We start from the raw sequence: 19,786 nt of genomic DNA on the forward strand, positions 1-19,786 counted from the left end.
ATTTGTTTTAATAAGTTAAAATTATTTGGTAAATGTATTCTAAATGTGCCCTGAATATATTAAGTAATGCATTAACATATGCAGGGAAGGTATAAACAAAATCACCTCAGTATATTGTTAACAAATAGTCAGATAATACATGTACTTTGTTGGTGGGAATGTGATAAATTGAATGTTAAAGGTGAACACCGCTCGTAAATAGGCACCATCACACAGATACCTGGTATATCAACCCTTTGATTTTGTTATACTCGATTGCACACCTGAAACTCGTGACTGACATGTAGTATTCCTTTCGTGGTCTTTGGATTTTATGCATTTATTATTCTATGTGCATATTGTTTGTAAATAATGCATTGCCCAATTTATTTGATGTTAGTATTCATTTGGCTTGAAAAAAATGTGTAAAATTTGATAATTTCATCGCAACCGAATAACAAGGCGAGACAAGATGTGTGTCCACACAGGTGAGACCTCTACAGTGAAGTACTTTAAACTGTTCAGAGGTCTGCCCCTTATATAAGGGTTGTAGGGACATAGTGATGAAAGAGAAATATGACCAACAGTGCCTTACACATATTTAACATGAATGTGCAGGGGATATACATATGCACTTCAGGTTTGTTAGAAGTCGACCAAACCGGATCCTGTGACACTCAAGCAGTGGCCTACATATGTAACCCCAATAACCCTATGTACACCATATGAACATCAGTCAGTGTTATATAAAGACACAATTAAAAAAATAGAATATCTTCATTATTATTATTTTTTTAATTGCATGTATTTAAAAATTGTGAAGAGGATCTTCTTATCTTTAAAAAAAAAAATGGGAGTGGGGCTAAAAGTTCGGAAATGACCCGCTACACTGGGACGTAGCAATTGGGGATCATAATTTGAACTCAGTTTAAAAAAAAGCTACATTATATATAATTATTATATAGCATTAAGATAATGCAGAGGATTTTATGGAATACTACATGAGAGAATGGTTCTGGATGTTTACAATTATTTCTAGAAATCACCAGATGATATCCTGCGCAAGCGCGGGAATCAACACTGTACGCATTAGAATGATACAATGCACGTAAAACAATATTTTTGTTCATTTTTGTATATACTGTATCCACTTTTTCTTAATTGCTTTTAGAAAATTGCTTTCATAATATTCTTTAAAATTTAAATAAAAAAAACAGCATGGCTGGATATATATAGAGGAGCGGGCAGTGATGAAAAATATAAACTGAAATGGATGATTTATACATATACGTACATGGTCTTCATTCGTTTTAATTTGTTGCAGATGACTGGAAAAAATAGCAAACTTTTCTATTTAAATTCAAACCAGTTAATCGGTTTTTAGTGCATCGTTTCTCTAAATTTTGGGGTTTTTTTATCCTATTTAACTCTAATTTTTTGTCACTGTTCCAAATAAGTATATCAGAAATCTGATAAAAGACTGTTTTGAAGACCCCCCCCCCCCAATTCAACTTCTCCGTTTTATGCATACTTGATTTTTTTTTAGCACAATCTGTTCATTATTTGCAAATTATTGTATAAAAGGCTTGCCTCCAATCTGTCATGTTAAAAAATGTATGAAATTAAAAAAAACCGCTACTGGATGCATATTTATTTACATAATATAAACACAATTTGACAGATATAAAGAATTTGCCCAATGGTTAACTCCCCCTAGCTATACTCTAGCTCCGCCGGAACGTTATTTTGTCTCACCGAATTCCTTGACACCCGTCTGGAAAGTTCATTCCATCAAATTAAAAACCGCATCAAACTGATAAAAAAAAATTATTATTATTTTTTTTATTAACCCAAGATATTAGCCTGCGATGCCCTAGCCTTGGTTTTATGGTATACCCCGTTCTGGAAAGTTCCCTCCCATGTATCCGGTTTTCTCACCTATAAGGTCGTGCTTTGCAAGCGTTTATCCATCAAACCTAAAATCGCGCCTTCAAGAAACGAATTGACTCGTTTTATTTTTTTCAACAATTTTAATAATTGTCATATCTTAATTTCTACGTTCCCAGTAAATATATATTCACCCCCAAAAATGTACCATTCAATATAATTTCATAACAAGCATATATTTTGATGCAAACTCGCACTGACTTGGATCCGCCAATGCGTGTCCACCAATTCAATTACAAGTTTATGGACATATCATATCACACGTGTTGATATATATAGGCCTACTAAAGGTATAAGCATTTATATACTCTGGTGCAGGCGTTTTGTAGTTTTTTGGCGAAATGTCTTAAAATTCATAAATATAGATTCTTAAAATCATGAGATTTCCGTTGACAGAGAGATGAAATATATCCAATGCATCTAAATATATTTACATCTACCGAGTATGAATCCCTCTATTTCCTACGGAAACTTATCGTGAATTCATAGCTCTATAGAAACAGCCAGACTGAAATATACACGCCCCGTTTATCGATTGGTCAAAACCTACAGCGACAAAAGAAAAATCACGGACTGCACGAAATAATCATGATGTCAGACTCAAAGTCCCATAGGAGACGATTTGGCAATAAAGTGATTTTTACTTACTTTTTCCAATCCATTTATTAATTTGCAAAAAAGTGTAAATATAAAAAATAGAATGCTTTCTTTGATGATTCATGCAGGTTATGAAGGTAGCGACCATTGCAGAAAAAAAGTATTTATTTCTGCAATGTTGCCACCTTCATATCGCCACAGAATTAAAGCATTTTATTGTTTAAATATAGTTTTACATGAAATTCTTGTGAATGTTCTTTTCATTTAAATTGCCTTAAATTGGTTATGTAATGTACTGTTAAATATTTACATCAACCGTATTATTATATAAATAGTGCCTGTTTGGGAGGGTAACAGTTGAAATTGACACCCCGAGAAAACCATTGTCAACCGACGCGAAGCGGAGGTTGACAATGGTTTTCGAGGGGTGTCAATTTCAACTGTTATCCTCCCAAACAGGCACTATTTATTTTGTTATACTGAATGTCTTTTTTTTTAATTTTTAAGAAAATTTTACTGCTTTTATAAAGGAATAACGTGAATTCTACAGCGAACCGTACGCGCATAATTTTCGCGCATGTAACATTTTTTAATGTTACCCGTTGCCAAGTGCGTTGCTAACGCTGAGGGTAATAGTTAATATTATTAACTGCGTCTTAACCAATCAGATTTCAGTATTTAACATGAAAGTATAATAATGGTGTTCATAAAGCCACAGACAAACCCAGCACAACGTCCGTGTATGAACGCGGGTACAATGCTTGAACTAGCGTTACCTCTAAGACCAATCGCATCTTCTCGGGCTTTTCCAGCAGAGCTCGAAAAAAAACACCTCGAGGTGTTTTACCGAGCTTGTCGGAAAGGCCCGAGAAGTTGCGATTGCTCTAAGACCGCACTGTATATACTTTCACGCTTGTGTGGATCTAGAGGGGGTCGGGGGTGGGGTTCATGGAAAATAGGCCTTGGACCCCCCCCCCCCCCCACCCATCATCCCCCATCCCGGAAAACAAAACTGTCCCTGTTGTTGTGTTGTTGTGTTGTCTCGTATATGTCCCTGAATTAGAACTCATGAAATTAATCATTATAAAGAATTTGCCATGCAGTCACTTTTTCAAAGAAATAGCAATATAGGCATCGTAAAATGGCGTCAAAAACGCCATCATTAAAAATTTTAAAGTTACGAAGATTTTTAAAGCGCAAAAGGATTATTTACATGTTGCGCATTTGATTTGAATTGGTAAAATGGCACCCTCTACCTAAACTTATTCGAAAGAAGTAAGTTTTTAAACCAAATTTGATTAAAATAAGTGTTAGAAATTTGAATAATATATGTTTCTTACATTTCTTAACTTGACATGCTCTCCTTTAATTAAATAAAAAAAACTCTAGCAATTCAGTAAAAGAAATTGTTGTCATAGAAACCAATGTAGAACGTTCAAAATTATTTTTTCCACATTTGTAACTCGGCTGAACCCTCCAATTAAACTGATTGTCAACACAAGATCACTTCTGACGCAATTGATATACTGTATAAGTTTGGTTTCATATGGAATATAAAGACTTTACTATATAAATCCACTTGACAAACAACAAAGACATTTTCTCAAAGAATATCCTTTTATTCTTATTTCTTAAACTTAAAAAAAATTGAAAACAATAATGTATATAAAAAACATCAACAGTATACAAATGTATATGTAAAATATTTTTCTGAAAGTAACATGGTATCAGTTATTTGCACGGCACTGTGTAATGCACGTGCATCAGGGACTATCATCGATGGGACCCCGCGGGCAGTGTGGGGATTTGGAGCCCCTGGTCGCTTCCTATTGAGATAAAGTCTTTTTCTGGAGTATAACCCCCTCATTCTTTCCACAGCGAGCACTTGCCGAAACGGGGAACGTTCACGTCACTGATTTGCTGCAGAGTTGCCGCCATTGAGCCCCTGTGACGTACAAGCACCGCAGTACCCTGGAGGTTGGTCACGTGGTCTGTGACGTCCATCAACATACCGTGGTGTATATGGTACTGGATGTTGGCGGTAAGACGCACGCGGACGATCTTTGTGACGTAATCAGGCTCGTAGACGGTCTTTTCTTCTGTCTGGCTCTCGTAGACCTCAATAATATCAACGTCACCAACGACACGTGACATTTCGTCATATATGACGAATTTGTCGCCTGCTTCCACTGCGCATACTGTAAATGCGTATCCTTCCGGTCGGCTGTCGGACCAGAAGTAGTTCTCGTTGTTGTTGAGAGTTTCTCCCGAGAAAGTCAGTCGCTTCCCATATCCAAGGCCGATGGATTGGAGCATGCGCGGTTCTCCGTTGAACAGGAAGTCTTTGGATCCCATGTAGCGAACTCGGTATCGGAACCCTGGACAGATGCTTTCGTCGACATGGAAACCTGACGAAAAAAAAGCCAGATGCTGAGGACTCTTCAAACAAACCGGTTGTCTTACATTTCATTCGTTACAATGCATCGATTTGAATAAAGATCACAGTACTTTTAAACTGACTAGATTAACCGTGATTTCAAGTGCACATATGAAATACAGTGTGAAGTTTTGACGGTTACTGAGTGCTTCAATATATACTGCATCAAGAAAAAAATTCACTCGGCATAATATATTCACACAGAACGCTCATCAAAATACATAAACTTATCAATATATATATTTTTGTTATAAAGTTTTTTGTGGTACAAGTATATGAGCGATTTCAATTTAAAATATATTTAATTGTCACGTGGTATTTCATTGCCCTGTTCAAAAATAAAATGAGCATTGGCAGATGCCGTTTATCTAATAAATATTTTTCCCCGTTTGCATAATTTTGAATGAAGTTAAATATGGGGTAATTTAGAACATTGCTGTTGTGTTGTGTAGGTCTTTCCTCCTCTTCTTTTTTCCTCGACTGCTCGATCGCTGTCTCTTGGGTGAATCTTTCTCCACGTTCAAAGAAATGTTAAAAATTATACCCCGTTTTTCATATGCTCTATGGTAAATTAGTCTCAATCCTCAATGAATGAATTTAAGTTTTGCTATCTTTTTTTCCATCTACATATACCACGTGACAAAATGACATCAGAAATAAAATCTACAAATTTCGGCAGTTGTTTTCAGTAACGTAACATGAATATGTTACCACTTACACAACTATCCGTAATTATCTGCCGAATCGTCACAGCAGAAATCGAAGGTAACTGAAAAGACAAAACCTTTTCAAACCACAACATACGGTCAGCAATACAGGTCAGAGAGGTCACTGTTTGATAAAGAGGTCTCAGGTCACATTAAATTGTAGAGTTCTCACCCCCCCCCCCTCCCCACCCCCCATGCACACCGATATCTAAATATCAAAATTGTCAATGTAAACAAAGGTCAACTGAACTAATATTTATATTTCGATATTGTTAAACTCAATTTCATTCGCGTGGGTTATTTGTAAAATACAGAACAATTTTAACTCTTCTGTGTTAGAATATAAAAAAGTGTTATGAAATAGCTGCGAGTATCGAACCTCCCTAATGTGGATAAACAGCGTGCATGCGCACCTATCTGAACCCCTTTATGCGTAATGAGGTACCGGTATATAATATCGATTACAGATGCGCACCAGATAAGCTGGTACTTTCCAGTTTTAGCAAGATCTGTCTTGTCGTTACTATGGTAACTGTCGGTCGATAAGGTACAAAGTCTCGGTCAATGATTCATCATCATAAACTCACCTTACAATACTCAATGCTTAGATGATCATCTTTTCAAAAATATCAATAAGGTTAAACAATTTACTTTGGTACTTTTGACAAAGTTAAAAAATAACATTTTGAATAAATAAAAATTAATATTTTTTACTCAATTAAAATGTTCCTGCTGTACATTTAAGGGTAAAATTACACTAAGTAGTGTAAAAATTCAATATATATATATATATTATTTTGATACATATTATATAGGCTATAAAATGTGTTCTTAACAAGGATTAACAAAATATATTGAAGTAAATGTAACTACTGAAATAGTTTCGTAATAATGTAAATCGGTTGTAAATCATTTTATAAAGGTAAAACCTTACCGATCACGGGAAATTCGTGCGGCTTGATTCCCGCCGATTTATACTGGATGGGGAAACCCCGCCCGTCAATGACCGGGGTGTCGTCACACACTCTCTCCAGGGAGGAAGAGGACCCCCTTCTCTCCTCGGTGATGGTCAGGTCGTGGTGGAGATCCAGGGCGGGCCGGAACAAATCTTTGAGAGACCCGCGCGGGGTTTTGGTCAGTCCTGGATCCGCGCCTAGAGATTTGATGTCCTCGGGACGGATAGTGGCGTACATGGATAATCTTCTGACCAGAAAACATTCGTCAATTTCATCACGGCTATCAAAGACCTGGCTTTTTTCAATGATCGGCATTTTGACTTGTTAAGAAATAAATAAGGGTGGATTTAGTCTGGTAGCTTTTTATTCTTGATCAATCTCCTTGCGTGGCAAACTGTGTTATGATTGTAAGATTAACAGAGTATCGGTATTTATTGCTGACAGAGATTATTTATGATCAGCCAATCAGAAACGATTTGTCTCGAACTGATCTCTGCCATTAGTCGGTTAACGCGTTTATTGTTATTTTCCCACGTGTAGTCTGCATGCACTATCGCATGCACAGCTTTCTCCCATTCATAACTGAACTTTGACCCCGTATAAGTAAATATTTTGGTTTGGGTCACATGTACATTGTAAAATTCTCCAAAAACAAAGAAACCTGTTTGATATCGGGAACGTTCCCATTTTAATAAATAATTCATGTTTACATTTACTGGCAATAATATTTGATGTTCATTTCACAAAGTAAGTCAACAGCTAGGGTGATTTTTCCACAACTTGCTAAGTACTGTTTACATAGGCTAAAGGTCAAAGGTGAAAAGATTATTGATGTCAGACAATCTTACGAAATGTTTAATGTCACTTTTTTTTATAATATACACACATAAAAAAATTCAAACTTCAAAAAACAAAACATTAAATTATTCCTTTAACTGTTAAAAACCTGAAGATTTATGTTCCTACCATATATTACAGGCGAAACAGGTAAATACAAATTTGATACCGTACGTACGTACGTTCACATATTTCAGGCATATAATATTAATGATCTCTCCGCATTTCTTCGATTCCGTTTTCTGTTTTTATTTACTAATTGATTTTTAGACTCAAAATTGTATGATCAAGTAGCCCCACCCCTTTTTGAAAACGACATTTCTTTCCACAGCTAATATACATATTACATAGGCATCGGAACCGGGAAGGGGGGAGGAGGGGGTTACCCCCCCCCCCCCCCCCCCCCCCCGCCCTTTTTTCTCGCAGCAAAGATAACAGTTCCTAAAGTTATCTTGAAAAGATTGAAATATTGAGAAGTTGAAGTCATAGGTATACTATATATGGATCCGAAGCATTTATTTAAAGGTCTATACTGCTGTAACAGCAATTACGTGAAACGTTCTCTCTCTCTCTCTCTCTCTCTCTCTCTCTCTCTCTCTCTCTCTCTCTCTCTCTCTCTCTCTCTTTATTAAAGGCACCATGCATGAACTCTCTGTTTATGCCACCGTGAATTATTTCCCTGATTCCCGATCCAACAACAATGCAAATAATAACCCCCCCCCCCCCTCCAAGCAGATGTGCATAAACCATATATATTTTTGGGAATGTTTCAGGCACAGATTATATCATTTTTCTTTTTAAAAAAAAAGTCCCAGAGCACACGTATATATACACGTACTATACATTCCATAATGATATCAACTAAAACATTGCTGAGTTTCTCCACTTGTCTACAAGAGTCTCAGTAGGCCTATAACGGAGAATCCCCTTACCGTGGTAAATACATGTAAGCATGACTGCATAGAAACGTGCTTTTTTTCCTATAGGTTCTGAATTGAAAAAGGATTACATTAATTTTCGATATCGGAAGAGGGTAAGATCTGAATTTGAACATATTTTATTGTGTAAATAACACAAAAGGATTGGAAACAAGTTCTTGCAACTTACAAGTTCCTCTCCTAATGATAATACATACAATATATACAATTGTCATAGTACATGTAATATTACATGTTACTTATAGTTAATTAAATTCATAGACATACATTTATAAAGTAATTGCAAATATATAGTAGATAACGTTAATATACAGTATAGAAAGCAAAAGCAAAAAGGAATTTAATTATTAAATCTTCCAGACTCTTTAATGAACTTTTGAACTGCTGAAAAAATAAAGCAGTTTGTATTGTAAGACAAATTGTCACATTTCCGAACGGTGTCAGGTACAAAAGATTTTTTGTAAAGTTCTAATCTGCTGATTGGAACACTATAATTTTCGCTATTTCTTGTGTGAAATATTGAGACATTTTTTGTTACGGGAGGAATAATGTTGCTCAAGTACTCAGGTACTTGATTTGTATGAATTTTAAACATGGTTATTAATTTAGCCTTATTTCGTCGACTGGCCAGAGATTCCCAGCCAGTTTATGTGTAGAGAGATTCTGTAGATGCTAAAATGGGCAAACCAGTAACAATCCTTGCAGCACTTAATTGAACTTTTTCTAATCTCTCCATGTCAAACATATTGCAACCGTCCCATACTACAGAAGCATATTCAAGAACTGGTCTAATAAACGTGATATAGATCTGAAAAGGGTCCTTAGGGCAGGCTATGGTTATGACGGTGATCGATTTACCTAAAATTCTACAGGGGTCCATCTCTTATGATGTGAATACCTAATTGATCTGCAAAAAAGTAAGATAATCATATGCCAAAAGAGAAGATAGCAGGAACTTCATTTTCATTTTTGGAATATCTTCGCATCATCACACCATTGCGAATTTATTTAATATTCTTTAAATCCTACTGTTTTCGTGTTGTTTGTCCTCTATGCAAACTGCTTTTAGGTGAGGATTAACATTCCCTATAGCACCATCTCCTAGCTTCTGTTGATCAATCATAGCAATCAATCTTTACATGTACTCAATTAAAATGGAAATGTATTCCAACCTACATATTCATTTCTAAGCGAATTAAGTTCCGTCAGCATGGTCAGTTGACGTTTAAAAATTAACATACATCACTCATGGTATAAGGGAGCTAACTCGCATTAATTACTCACGCCTGACCAGTTTACCTGAGTGCGCTGTTTGTAATTCTATCAAGTTTGTCTCAGTTCAGTCTATATTCACTCTAAAACCATAAACTGATACACGAGGTACATTTATAAACAAAAGGAATATTTTTACACAAGTATATACAATTATTTTCAATTTACTTTCTTTATCAACCAATTAAAAGATCTCAAGGAAATAAATTTGAGATGAGAAGAAAAGATCGCGTGTTATCTTTGAAGTTTTTCTGAAGGGGCCACTATATATAGTGGTCATACCAAGTCGCCTATCAATTATTATGCACAAAGAACAATACGTTAAGGCCTTTGGACGTTATTGAATTTATTCACACGACCGTAGGTACCTCAAAGTACTAACAAAAATATTTCAGTTTATTTTGAAATAGAATTAACAAATTAAAACATTAAGGTCTTTTAGACATTCGAATATATTAATTTACATCCTTGTATCCATTCATCCGACACAGACGGTATAGCTTACCCCCCCCCCGGACTTCGTCACTCTATCACATATTTGACTGACATAAAATCCCTTGTAATAATTTTACCAAGGACATCCCAAAGGATTTTTAGGCATTACTGTAGACATGAAGATTTATGCTATTTTCTTATAAAGGCTCTCATAAAAAGGATTTCTGGATATAAATTTGAAAAGGATTAAAGGCACTCACAAATCATATGCCATCACGAATCTTGAGGGATCCTATATATTATAACATTGGTGATATATGTATCCATTGCATATACCGTAAAGATTGCTTGTTTCAGAAAAGAAAAAAAAATATTTATTAGATCTGTACATTTAATAAAGAAATATTTTTATACATCCAATTCCAACTGCTTTCAATACACACATGTACATTAAATTATTTCTTTAGTTTACAATTAACGATGATATACACATATTTTGTGTACACAGATATTATACACAGTTTTTCTTATAAATAAAATGCATACACATAGTTTGTTTACATATAGAACAAAATAGTTTATTTACAATGATACATACATACAGTTTGTTTCTAGTATATACTATGATACTTGCTCATGGTTCATTGACATATACACATACAATATACACACAGTTTGTTTACATAAAATACACACACAGTTTGTTTACATATAATACACACACACACAGTTTGTTTACATATAATACACACACACACAGTTTGTTTACATATAATACACACACACAGTTTGTTTACATATAACACATACACACAGTTTGTTTACATATAATACACACAAACAGTGTGTTTACATATAATACACACACACACACAGTTTGTTTACATATAATACACACACACAGTTTGTTTACATATAACACACACACACAGTTTGTTTACTTATAATACACATACACACAGTTTGTTTATATATAATACACACACACAGTTTGTTTACATATAATACACATACACACAGTTTGTTTACATATAATACATACACAGTTTGTTTACATATAATACATACACACAGTTTGTTTACATATAATACACACACACAGTTTGTTTACATATAATACACACACAGTTTGTTTACATATAATACATACACACAGTTTGTTTACATATAATACACACACACAGTTTGTTTACATATAATACATACACACAGTTTGTTTACATATAATACACATACACACAGTTTGTTTATATATAATACACACACACAATGTTTACATGTAATATTGTATTTTCTTCACTTTACCTGTGTTGTACTCAGTCACAAAGAGGTTGTCTCTGGTGTCCACACATAAACCCCATGGCCACTGTAAATGACAGTTGTCAATGTAGCGGAGGAACTGTCCGTCCTGATCCAGGATGTGGATACGGTGGTTGTTATAGTCTGCTGTCAGGATCCGACCCTGGCTATCTGTTGTGATGCTGCGTGGACCAAATGATCCCTTGGTAGTAGAGGGACGACCAGTGTAGGTAAACCGGAGTTTCCCGGCCTGATTGACCACCACTACTGCACGGGCGTCAAAGTCTGACACACAGATATCTAGGTTCCTGTTCTCACTGATGTATTTAATGTTATATAATCCACCAGATGAATAGAGAGGTTGTCCTTTGTCGTCGTACTGAATACTTTGTTTCTCTGTGGAGCCAGAGTAACACACAACTTTTGTTTGTTTATCATCATTGTTCATGACAACCAGGAGGTCACCAGAGGAGGTACTACAGACACCGCGAGGTCTCCACCCCTGTAGTCTGATCACTGTCTGTATCTGTGTATTCTTCACTATGTTCACAGTTCTATCATTGTAATCAGTATAAACTAGATCCCCACTCCTTGTCACTGCTATGTCCTGTGGAGCGTTCCCTGACTTGGGTTGGACTGACTTCACTAGTTCTCCCTGCAGGTTGTAGAGACTCATCATCTTATTATAACAACTACACGCCCAGATTTCTTCATCACTGTGACAAGTAACACTGGTTAGATAATTATACTGTGTCTGTATGGTGGAGATGATCCGTGGCTCATCAAGCAGTGGTTTGAGAGGAGAGGATCCAGCTTCTGAGGTTTCCATGGTGTAGCCATGTTCCTCTGTTGTAATGGAGAATGTTGACAGGGAACCAAATTGTTGGTAAAGTTGTTCTGGGTTAATTTTCTGAGGGGTGAAGTTTGTTAGAGAAACTGTGAGTTTAGGAGGCAATCTTCTGAATTCAGCAATCCTGGATTTGTAGGCAGAGACACGGCTGACATCATTGGAGTCCAGTAACTTCAGATCAGCAATGCTCTGTCTGATTTCAGAAATGGTGCGTGTGATTTCTTCTTCCTGTTTGTTTAAGACAGCCAGGTGTTTGGAGTCCATTTCATCAAGATCAGATTTCAGTTTCTGTATAATGGTGTCTATTTCTCTGTGCCAGACTTCTCCTTGTTTGTCAATTGCTGATGTCAATTTCTCTGAGTTTTTACTCAGATCAGCTTTCTGCACTGTTATTTTGTTTGCAATCTCTTGGTATTTAGGAGAAAGGGATTTAATTAGTTCTTGCAAATCTTTTTGTATATCTTCTCTTTTCTTTTCATAGTTGGTATAAATGTCTACTAACTTGTGATTTTTGTGACTTTCAGAGGAAACACAAAGGACACAAATAGGAATGTCACATTGTTCACAATGAAGCTCACATTGCTTGGGGGAATGTTTTGTGCAAATGGGATAATTTGGAGTGGATCCTCGGTCTTGGAACGGTACCACCTGATGTTTTTTGGATAAATCCAGCATGTGTTCTCCAACACAAGCTTTGCAGAGATTGGTCTGACAGAAGTCACAGTGTAGTGGGGGGACAGGAGTATCACACACATCACAACGCACCACATCCTGGGCACTGCTTCGAGGGTCCATGGTCAAGTCCTTTATGTATGGTGCATCTACCCTGTAATATACATGTATATATCATTAATTCCAATCCTATTGGAATAGATTATATTTATATATACATTAATCTATGTAAATTTTGTATCCTGATAAAATGCTTTTCTTATCATATTAATGTGAACGAAAGTTTTCAATGTAATATGCATAGCCATTCTCTCCTTAACTATGCAATCAAGCATACTAACAACATATCAAATAGATTTAAGTAAATTTTTCATGATCCACAATTTATCAACATCAAGATCATGAAACAATTATCAGACATGTCAAATGTTGGTCATTATTTCATTCCATTTCTCTTTTTAATCCATTTTTGAAACTTGTTATAGCAATTAAATGAATTACAGAAAATTATCAAATTTATCAAAAAAAAAATGCCAGTTTCATTCCTATTAATTTTCTAATGTACTGAAACTCCATTTACTATAGGTTCCAAGATTTCCAGTTGTATAAGATAGTAATCCATTTTAATGGCAAAAACAGATTTCAGTTGACTGGTATATGACAATTATTGTGGTCTGTAATTCATTAATTTTGGCTGGCAATTAATTTTTACAAATTTGGTTAATCAAATGCTATGAAACTTAATGGATGATTGGCCTATCAATAACAAGTTTGATATTTTAATAGATATGAAACCACAATATTTGTTGTTATCGGTCTACTTTATAATGATTTTTACCGATACATTCCTGTAGCACATGACATCTACAAACCTTGTACACTTTGGTTCATGTTGACAATGTACAGATGTTGTAATGGAAGTTCAGCTGGGGAAATCTGCAGTTTCTCAAAAGACAGGCCTATAAATAACAACAAACAAATCAAAATCAATAACATCAATTACCAAATTTTGGTTTAAACAAGAGGCCAACTGGCCTTAACGGTCACCTGAGTAGCATATATCCCATACACAAACTTGTCATGGAGTCTCATATATGCATCTAATTAATTAGGTTTTATACTGGAGTAGAAAAATTAAAAACTTGTAATGACGACCACATTTCAAAAAGAACTGTGAAAGCTATAATTTTGGTGAAAAACTAAAAGATCTGGTCTACAAAATCATGATATGATTTCAGTTTTCCTTTCAGGTGTGTGGGAGTAAAGAAGATAAATTTTTAATGTTATATGCATTAACATCTATACATCCATTTTGGCCCTGCCCTAGAGTCAAAACCCATCCTTGTGGGGACATGAAAATTAAAATTTCAGTAGAGGACTTCCTAGTAAACATAATTATTATTCAGTTTTTTATACAGATGAGTGAGAATAGAGAAGAAGATTTTTAAACATTATATGCATTATGCATTAACACTATATTGCCATATTGCCCCCCCCCCCCCCCAACAACACCTAATAAAGGGGTCATGAATTTCACAATTTTGGTAGAGGACCTCATGGACATCATAACCATGCATTTAGTTTTTAACAAATATATATGATAGTAGAGAAGAAGATTTTCTAAGATTTAATACATTTTTACTATTTGGCCATATTGGCCCCACCCTAGAGCCTGAACCCCTGTCCCAGGGGTCATGAATTTCACAATTAAGGTAGAGGGCTTCATGGACATCATAACCATGCATTTAGTTTTTAACAAATATATATGGGAGTAGAGAAGATTTTCTAACATTTAATACATTTTCACTATTTGGCCATTGGCCCCACCCTAGAGCCTGAACCCCTGACCCAGGGGTCATGAATTTCACAATTTTGATAGAGGGCCTCATGGACATTAATCATGCATTTAGTTTTTAACAAATATATATGGCAGTAGAGAAGAAGATTTTCTAAGATTTAATACATTTTCACTATTTGGCCATATTGGCCCCACCCTAGAGCCTGAACCCCTGACCTAGGGGTCATGAATTTCACAATTTAGGTAGAGGGCTTCATGGACATCATAATCATGCATTTAAATTTTTAAAAATATATATGGGAGTAGAGAAGATTTTCTAACATTTAATACATTTTTACTATATGGCCATATTGGCCCCACCCTAGAGCCTGAACCCCTGACCCAGGGGTCATGAATTTCACAATTTTGGTTGAGGGCTTTATGGACGTCATTATCATGCATTTAGTTTTTAACAAATATATATGATAGTAGAGAAGAAGATTTTCTAAGATTTAATACATTTTCACTATTTGGACATATTGGCCCAACCCTAGAGCCTGAACCCCTGACCCAGGGGTCATGAATTTCACAATTTAGATAGAGGGCTTCATGGACATCATAATCATGCATTTAGTTTTTTAAAAATGTATATGGTAGTAGAGAAAAGATTTTCTAAGATTTAATACATTTTTACTATATGGCCATATTGGCCCCACCCTAGAGCCAGAACCCCTGACCCAGGGGTCATGAATTTCACAATTTAGGTAGAAGGCTTCATGGACATCATAACCATGCAACCAGTTTTTTCCTCACATGCGTGGGAGTAGAGAAGAAGATTTTAGAAAATTTGGCTTTTTTTGCATATTTTGCCCCGCCCGTGGCACCCCAGGGGTGGTAGAGCCATGAATTTCACAATTTAGATTCTTCTTACCATAAAGATGCTTCACACCAAAAATGGTAATGATTGGCCAGGTAGTTTTCAAGAAGAAGTTAAAAATGTAAAATTGTTAACGCACGACGACGGACGAAGACCAATTGCAATAGGTCACCTGAGTGACTCAGGTGACCTAAAAAACAAATTTCATAATTTGTACAGCTTTTAGAATCTCACATCAAAGGTTATACAGTATAAGGTATCTAATCAGTAAAAAAACCTTTTACACCCATATACTTTGTACTTTCCACTACTGTTTTCTTTGATAACAACTTTAATTTCAAATGATATTGCAAAGTAACCAACAAAAGACATTGGGTCAGTGTTCCTTGCATTAACGCATGTCAATCTACTGGGGGCCTGGGGGGGGGGGGCAATGTGTGAGGTTCCTTTCTTAAAAATAATAGCAAATTAACATATTTTCACCTGAATGTGTAATAAATTCAAGAGAGAAGGGCTATGTTAACATCCTACAAAAGTATTTGTGAACATTCAATAACCTAAAATTATCTGTCTTTATTAAGTATATTTTGTGTTGATCATGTATTACATGTGTACCACTATCTTAGCCAAAACATCTTGTAATGAAATAAACAAAATCCATTTGATCTTGAACAGGTCGGGTACATTACCTTATATGGATAGCATTATTTAACACGTGACAGTATTTTCGGCAAACAGATTCTCCAATCAAATGAATGAGTTGCAATGCATGGCGGTCTATAACGTGTTTACGATTCAACAAACGCACGTGGTATTTGTTTGTTCTATACACAATATTTAATTGCTTGCCGGACTGTTTGTACATCTTGATTTTTACTTTAGAAGGTAAAAAAGGAAAGATTACGTACCATTAACTTTGTTCCATGCTCACATTAAAGGGGCATGGTCACGATTTTGGTCAAATTTTATTTTTCTGTTTTTATTATTTACAATGCTTTATGAGTGCATTTCAAATAATGAAATGAAATTTGCGTGCCCGTCGATGAGTTTAAAGCAAGATACAGGGCTCACAATTCTTCATCATGTAAACAAGGCTCGTGCCCTGTTTTTGTTTACATAGGTTCAATATACCAGTAAAAAATCTTTTTCTAGATGATTTGTCTATATTCTTATTCTTTATAAGCATTAATAAACAGTTCTTAACGATTAACACATTCATTCTAGGTCTAAAACTAGAATTTTCACATCAACATTCAAAATATAAACAAAAGTTTTGTTTACATAGCGAGGAATTGTAAGCTCTGTAACTCGCTTATAACTCAACAAATGACAATCAAATTTTGGTTGCCTATTAAAAATGCCTTATTGAAGCATTATAAAGATAAAAATCGAACAAATATTTTTTTGACTAAAATCGTGACCATGCCCCTTTAAAAAATACTGTTGTTTTAGTTGATTAATTGTTGCTTCAAAAATGATTAGTATCAAACGACTGACAACCATACGCATAAAAGTACAAACATATTTTAATAAGACAAAAACATCACATTTGTGTATTGGTGACTTTATCATTGTGCACTAGAAATAAATACAGGAAACTGTACATTTTAACATACGTGAATAGCCACGGTAGTACAAATGCACAAATATACAAACGCTGAAGCGCAAGCTATATGCAGCATAAAGTATAGTTTGTCTTTTAAGCATTCTGATGAATGTCCCTGAAGAAAACATCAACGCGCGTTCTACTAATGTTGTCCCAAATAGGGGTATCACGTGAAAAAAACCTCGCTGCTTTTAATTCAATAGGACGTACCTCTCCTTTGAACATTGACAATGGGGTATTTAAATAGGTTAATATAAGTCCTCAAATGCAATATTTTTTAAATGTGAGCATAGAAATTGAAGTTCAGACATAATTGTCCATATTACTTTCATGAATTCTGAAAAATCATTCAAAATGAGTTTCCACAGTCTGGGTGGACTCCGAAAACGGAGTAAACGGAAGTTATTTCTCAAAAGTAAAAATACTCCGAAAAAGGAGTTCGGCGCATGCGCAGTTAATCAAAATATCACATTTTTACGTGAAAACAGGGCACTCAGGAAAATTGATCGTGCAAAGCGGATTATTCATATGCAGGTCTGAAAATACGTTTAAATGCTTTATAAGACATGTTTCAACAGAATGTATTTGGCAAAAATATACGTTCGTTGGGCAAATCAAATTTTATTTGCTGTCAAAGTTGGTCAATTCTGTTTCCGATGACGAAGTCAATAAAAGTGAATAAATTAATGTTTTTTCCATGATTTCACTATTATTAAAGATTATTTATGTGCTAGGGTGTGAAATAAACTATTACTGTGAGTTTTTTTAACCCGTTTGTAGCCATTACACCGTTCTTTTGATCACGCGTTGACTCGCCCAGTCGGCACTTAAAACCTTGTATACATCGTAATTAGTCGTATTTTTTAAAAATCACCATGTATATTAAATGCTTGAATACTTACATGAATACAGCATTTAAATTTCAATTTCCATACTTCCAAGTTTTAATTTGAAGTCTGATTTTCTTATCTTATAAGTCCTGGTCGACCACGTATGAGTTTTAATATTTGTATGTATTTTTCCTGTTGTTTATCGAAACATTTCCACATTTCTTTTGAGGTATAATTTTAAAATTAACCATTTCAGAGTCGTTTCCATTTTTTTTTCACGCTTCTGAAGGATTTTAATCCATTTTTCAATCGCGTTTTTACGGGAAAGGGAGGCAACTCTCCATTATTTACATTAGCTACAAAACGGAAGTTGAGGAAATCGCAATGCATGACGGTGCCAAATACTCCGTTTTCGGAGTTTACTCCTTTTTCGGAGTCCGCCCAGACTGTTCCAAAGGACAATTCAAAATGGTATATATTTTCAATACGCTTTGTATACACTGAAACTTGTAGTAGCCCACAATGCCTTGCAACTCATTCACCTGATTGGTTTGTCGATAAAAGTAAACAGATGCCTAATTTAGTATGCAAATTTATACCGACGTCACAAAATATAGTGGTCTCGACCTGTTGAAACAGACCTAAACATTACAATGTTAAACAACTATTATCATATCGTGATCTTGGTTTAGCTGTTCTGGGGAGTATTGTTTCTATAAATAATACGTGTAAACCCAGTGCAGATATCTTCAATCTTTTTTTTCGATAAACAATGCACTGCACTTTCATTGCCCAATGAAAATACGAAAACCATGTTCTTTCAACTATAACCTATTCTAACATTCATGCTCCTTGAAAAAAAACCCACAACATGTAGGCCTAGCACTTACAATGTTTCTTGGCGTCAATATCATTTCAATTTAACAGCGTTAAACGACCGATCGAGCTCCTCCAAAAGTTCGTCCAATATGGCGATTGCAGCAGGCGTTCCGACCGTGACCTAGACCTATTTGGGTTACGGGGCAATTCGTACCGAGACGTTTCGCTCCGACTGCGGATTTGTACCGAGACGTTAAATCTATCACATGACCCACAGTTTTAAAAAGGACCATCGACCAAGACGTTTAACGTATTTAATTGAGCTCAAAACTTATTGATAATGAAATTAATGATTTCAGAAAGTCTTATTTGGTGTTAGATCCATTATGATGCCTTCATTGATCAATTTAGTAATATTTTATGTTTGTTTATTTTTGCATTCTAATTTTATTACGTACGTTGTATCCGTGCCCCTGGTCCCTGTTTGTAGCCAGCAGTGGCGTAGCTGCCGTTAGGCACTTAAGGCACGTGCCTACACATCATTTTAAGACCAAAAATTAAAAATGTTAAAATATCACATTTAATTAAGAATTTTTTTTTTTTAAAAAGCACACAGCAAATATCTTTCTTTTCCCTATTTCAAAACTCTGATTGTTTGAGGTCACAAATATGTGACATCGATGATGCTAATGATTAATATATACGGAAAAAATCTTTTAAAAAAAATCAAAATTTTATGTGCGAAAAGTGCCTAAAATTTGTTCCTGTGTGTTCCATAAAACATGAAATCTGTTTTCCGTCGGGGGGCTTCCCCCCCCCCCCCTGAACCCCCCACCAGGGCGCTGCTTTTTAAATAAAATCGAAAACGTCATCTAAGGCAGGTATTGCAGTTAATACCTAAGTTGCTAGTACACGCATTACAGATATAGACATAAGATTTAATTAAAGAAG

General features: G+C 35.2%; 2 protein-coding genes across 3 annotated transcripts; both read right to left on the reverse strand.

The window, feature by feature from the left end:
* Window positions 1-4,129: 4,129 nt before the first annotated feature.
* Window positions 4,130-7,033, reverse strand: LOC117691867 (uncharacterized). Its single transcript, XM_066071971.1, has 2 exons — window positions 6,602-7,033; window positions 4,130-4,931 (listed from the first exon to the last, which is right to left on the reverse strand). The coding sequence occupies exons 1-2, from the start codon at window positions 6,936-6,938 to the stop codon at window positions 4,387-4,389; spliced, it is 882 nt and encodes a 293-aa protein (XP_065928043.1). The 5' UTR covers window positions 6,939-7,033; the 3' UTR covers window positions 4,130-4,386.
* A 3,445-nt stretch (window positions 7,034-10,478) lies between these two features.
* Window positions 10,479-19,050, reverse strand: LOC136271354 (E3 ubiquitin-protein ligase TRIM71-like). 2 transcript variants are annotated; one of them, XM_066071251.1, is made up of 3 exons: window positions 18,907-19,050; window positions 13,799-13,885; window positions 10,479-13,080 (listed from the first exon to the last, which is right to left on the reverse strand). In XM_066071251.1, exon 3 carries the CDS (start codon window positions 13,047-13,049, stop codon window positions 11,379-11,381), a length of 1,671 nt encoding a protein of 556 aa, XP_065927323.1. In that variant the 5' UTR covers window positions 13,050-13,080; window positions 13,799-13,885; window positions 18,907-19,050; the 3' UTR covers window positions 10,479-11,378. The 2 variants fall into 2 exon arrangements, with proteins under 2 accessions (XP_065927323.1, XP_065927322.1); XM_066071250.1 differs by having other exon boundaries at window positions 13,765-13,885.
* Window positions 19,051-19,786: the final 736 nt, after the last annotated feature.

This window comes from Magallana gigas, chromosome 9, assembly GCF_963853765.1.
Source record: "Magallana gigas chromosome 9, xbMagGiga1.1, whole genome shotgun sequence".
NCBI classification, from domain to species: domain Eukaryota; kingdom Metazoa; phylum Mollusca; class Bivalvia; order Ostreida; family Ostreidae; genus Magallana; species Magallana gigas.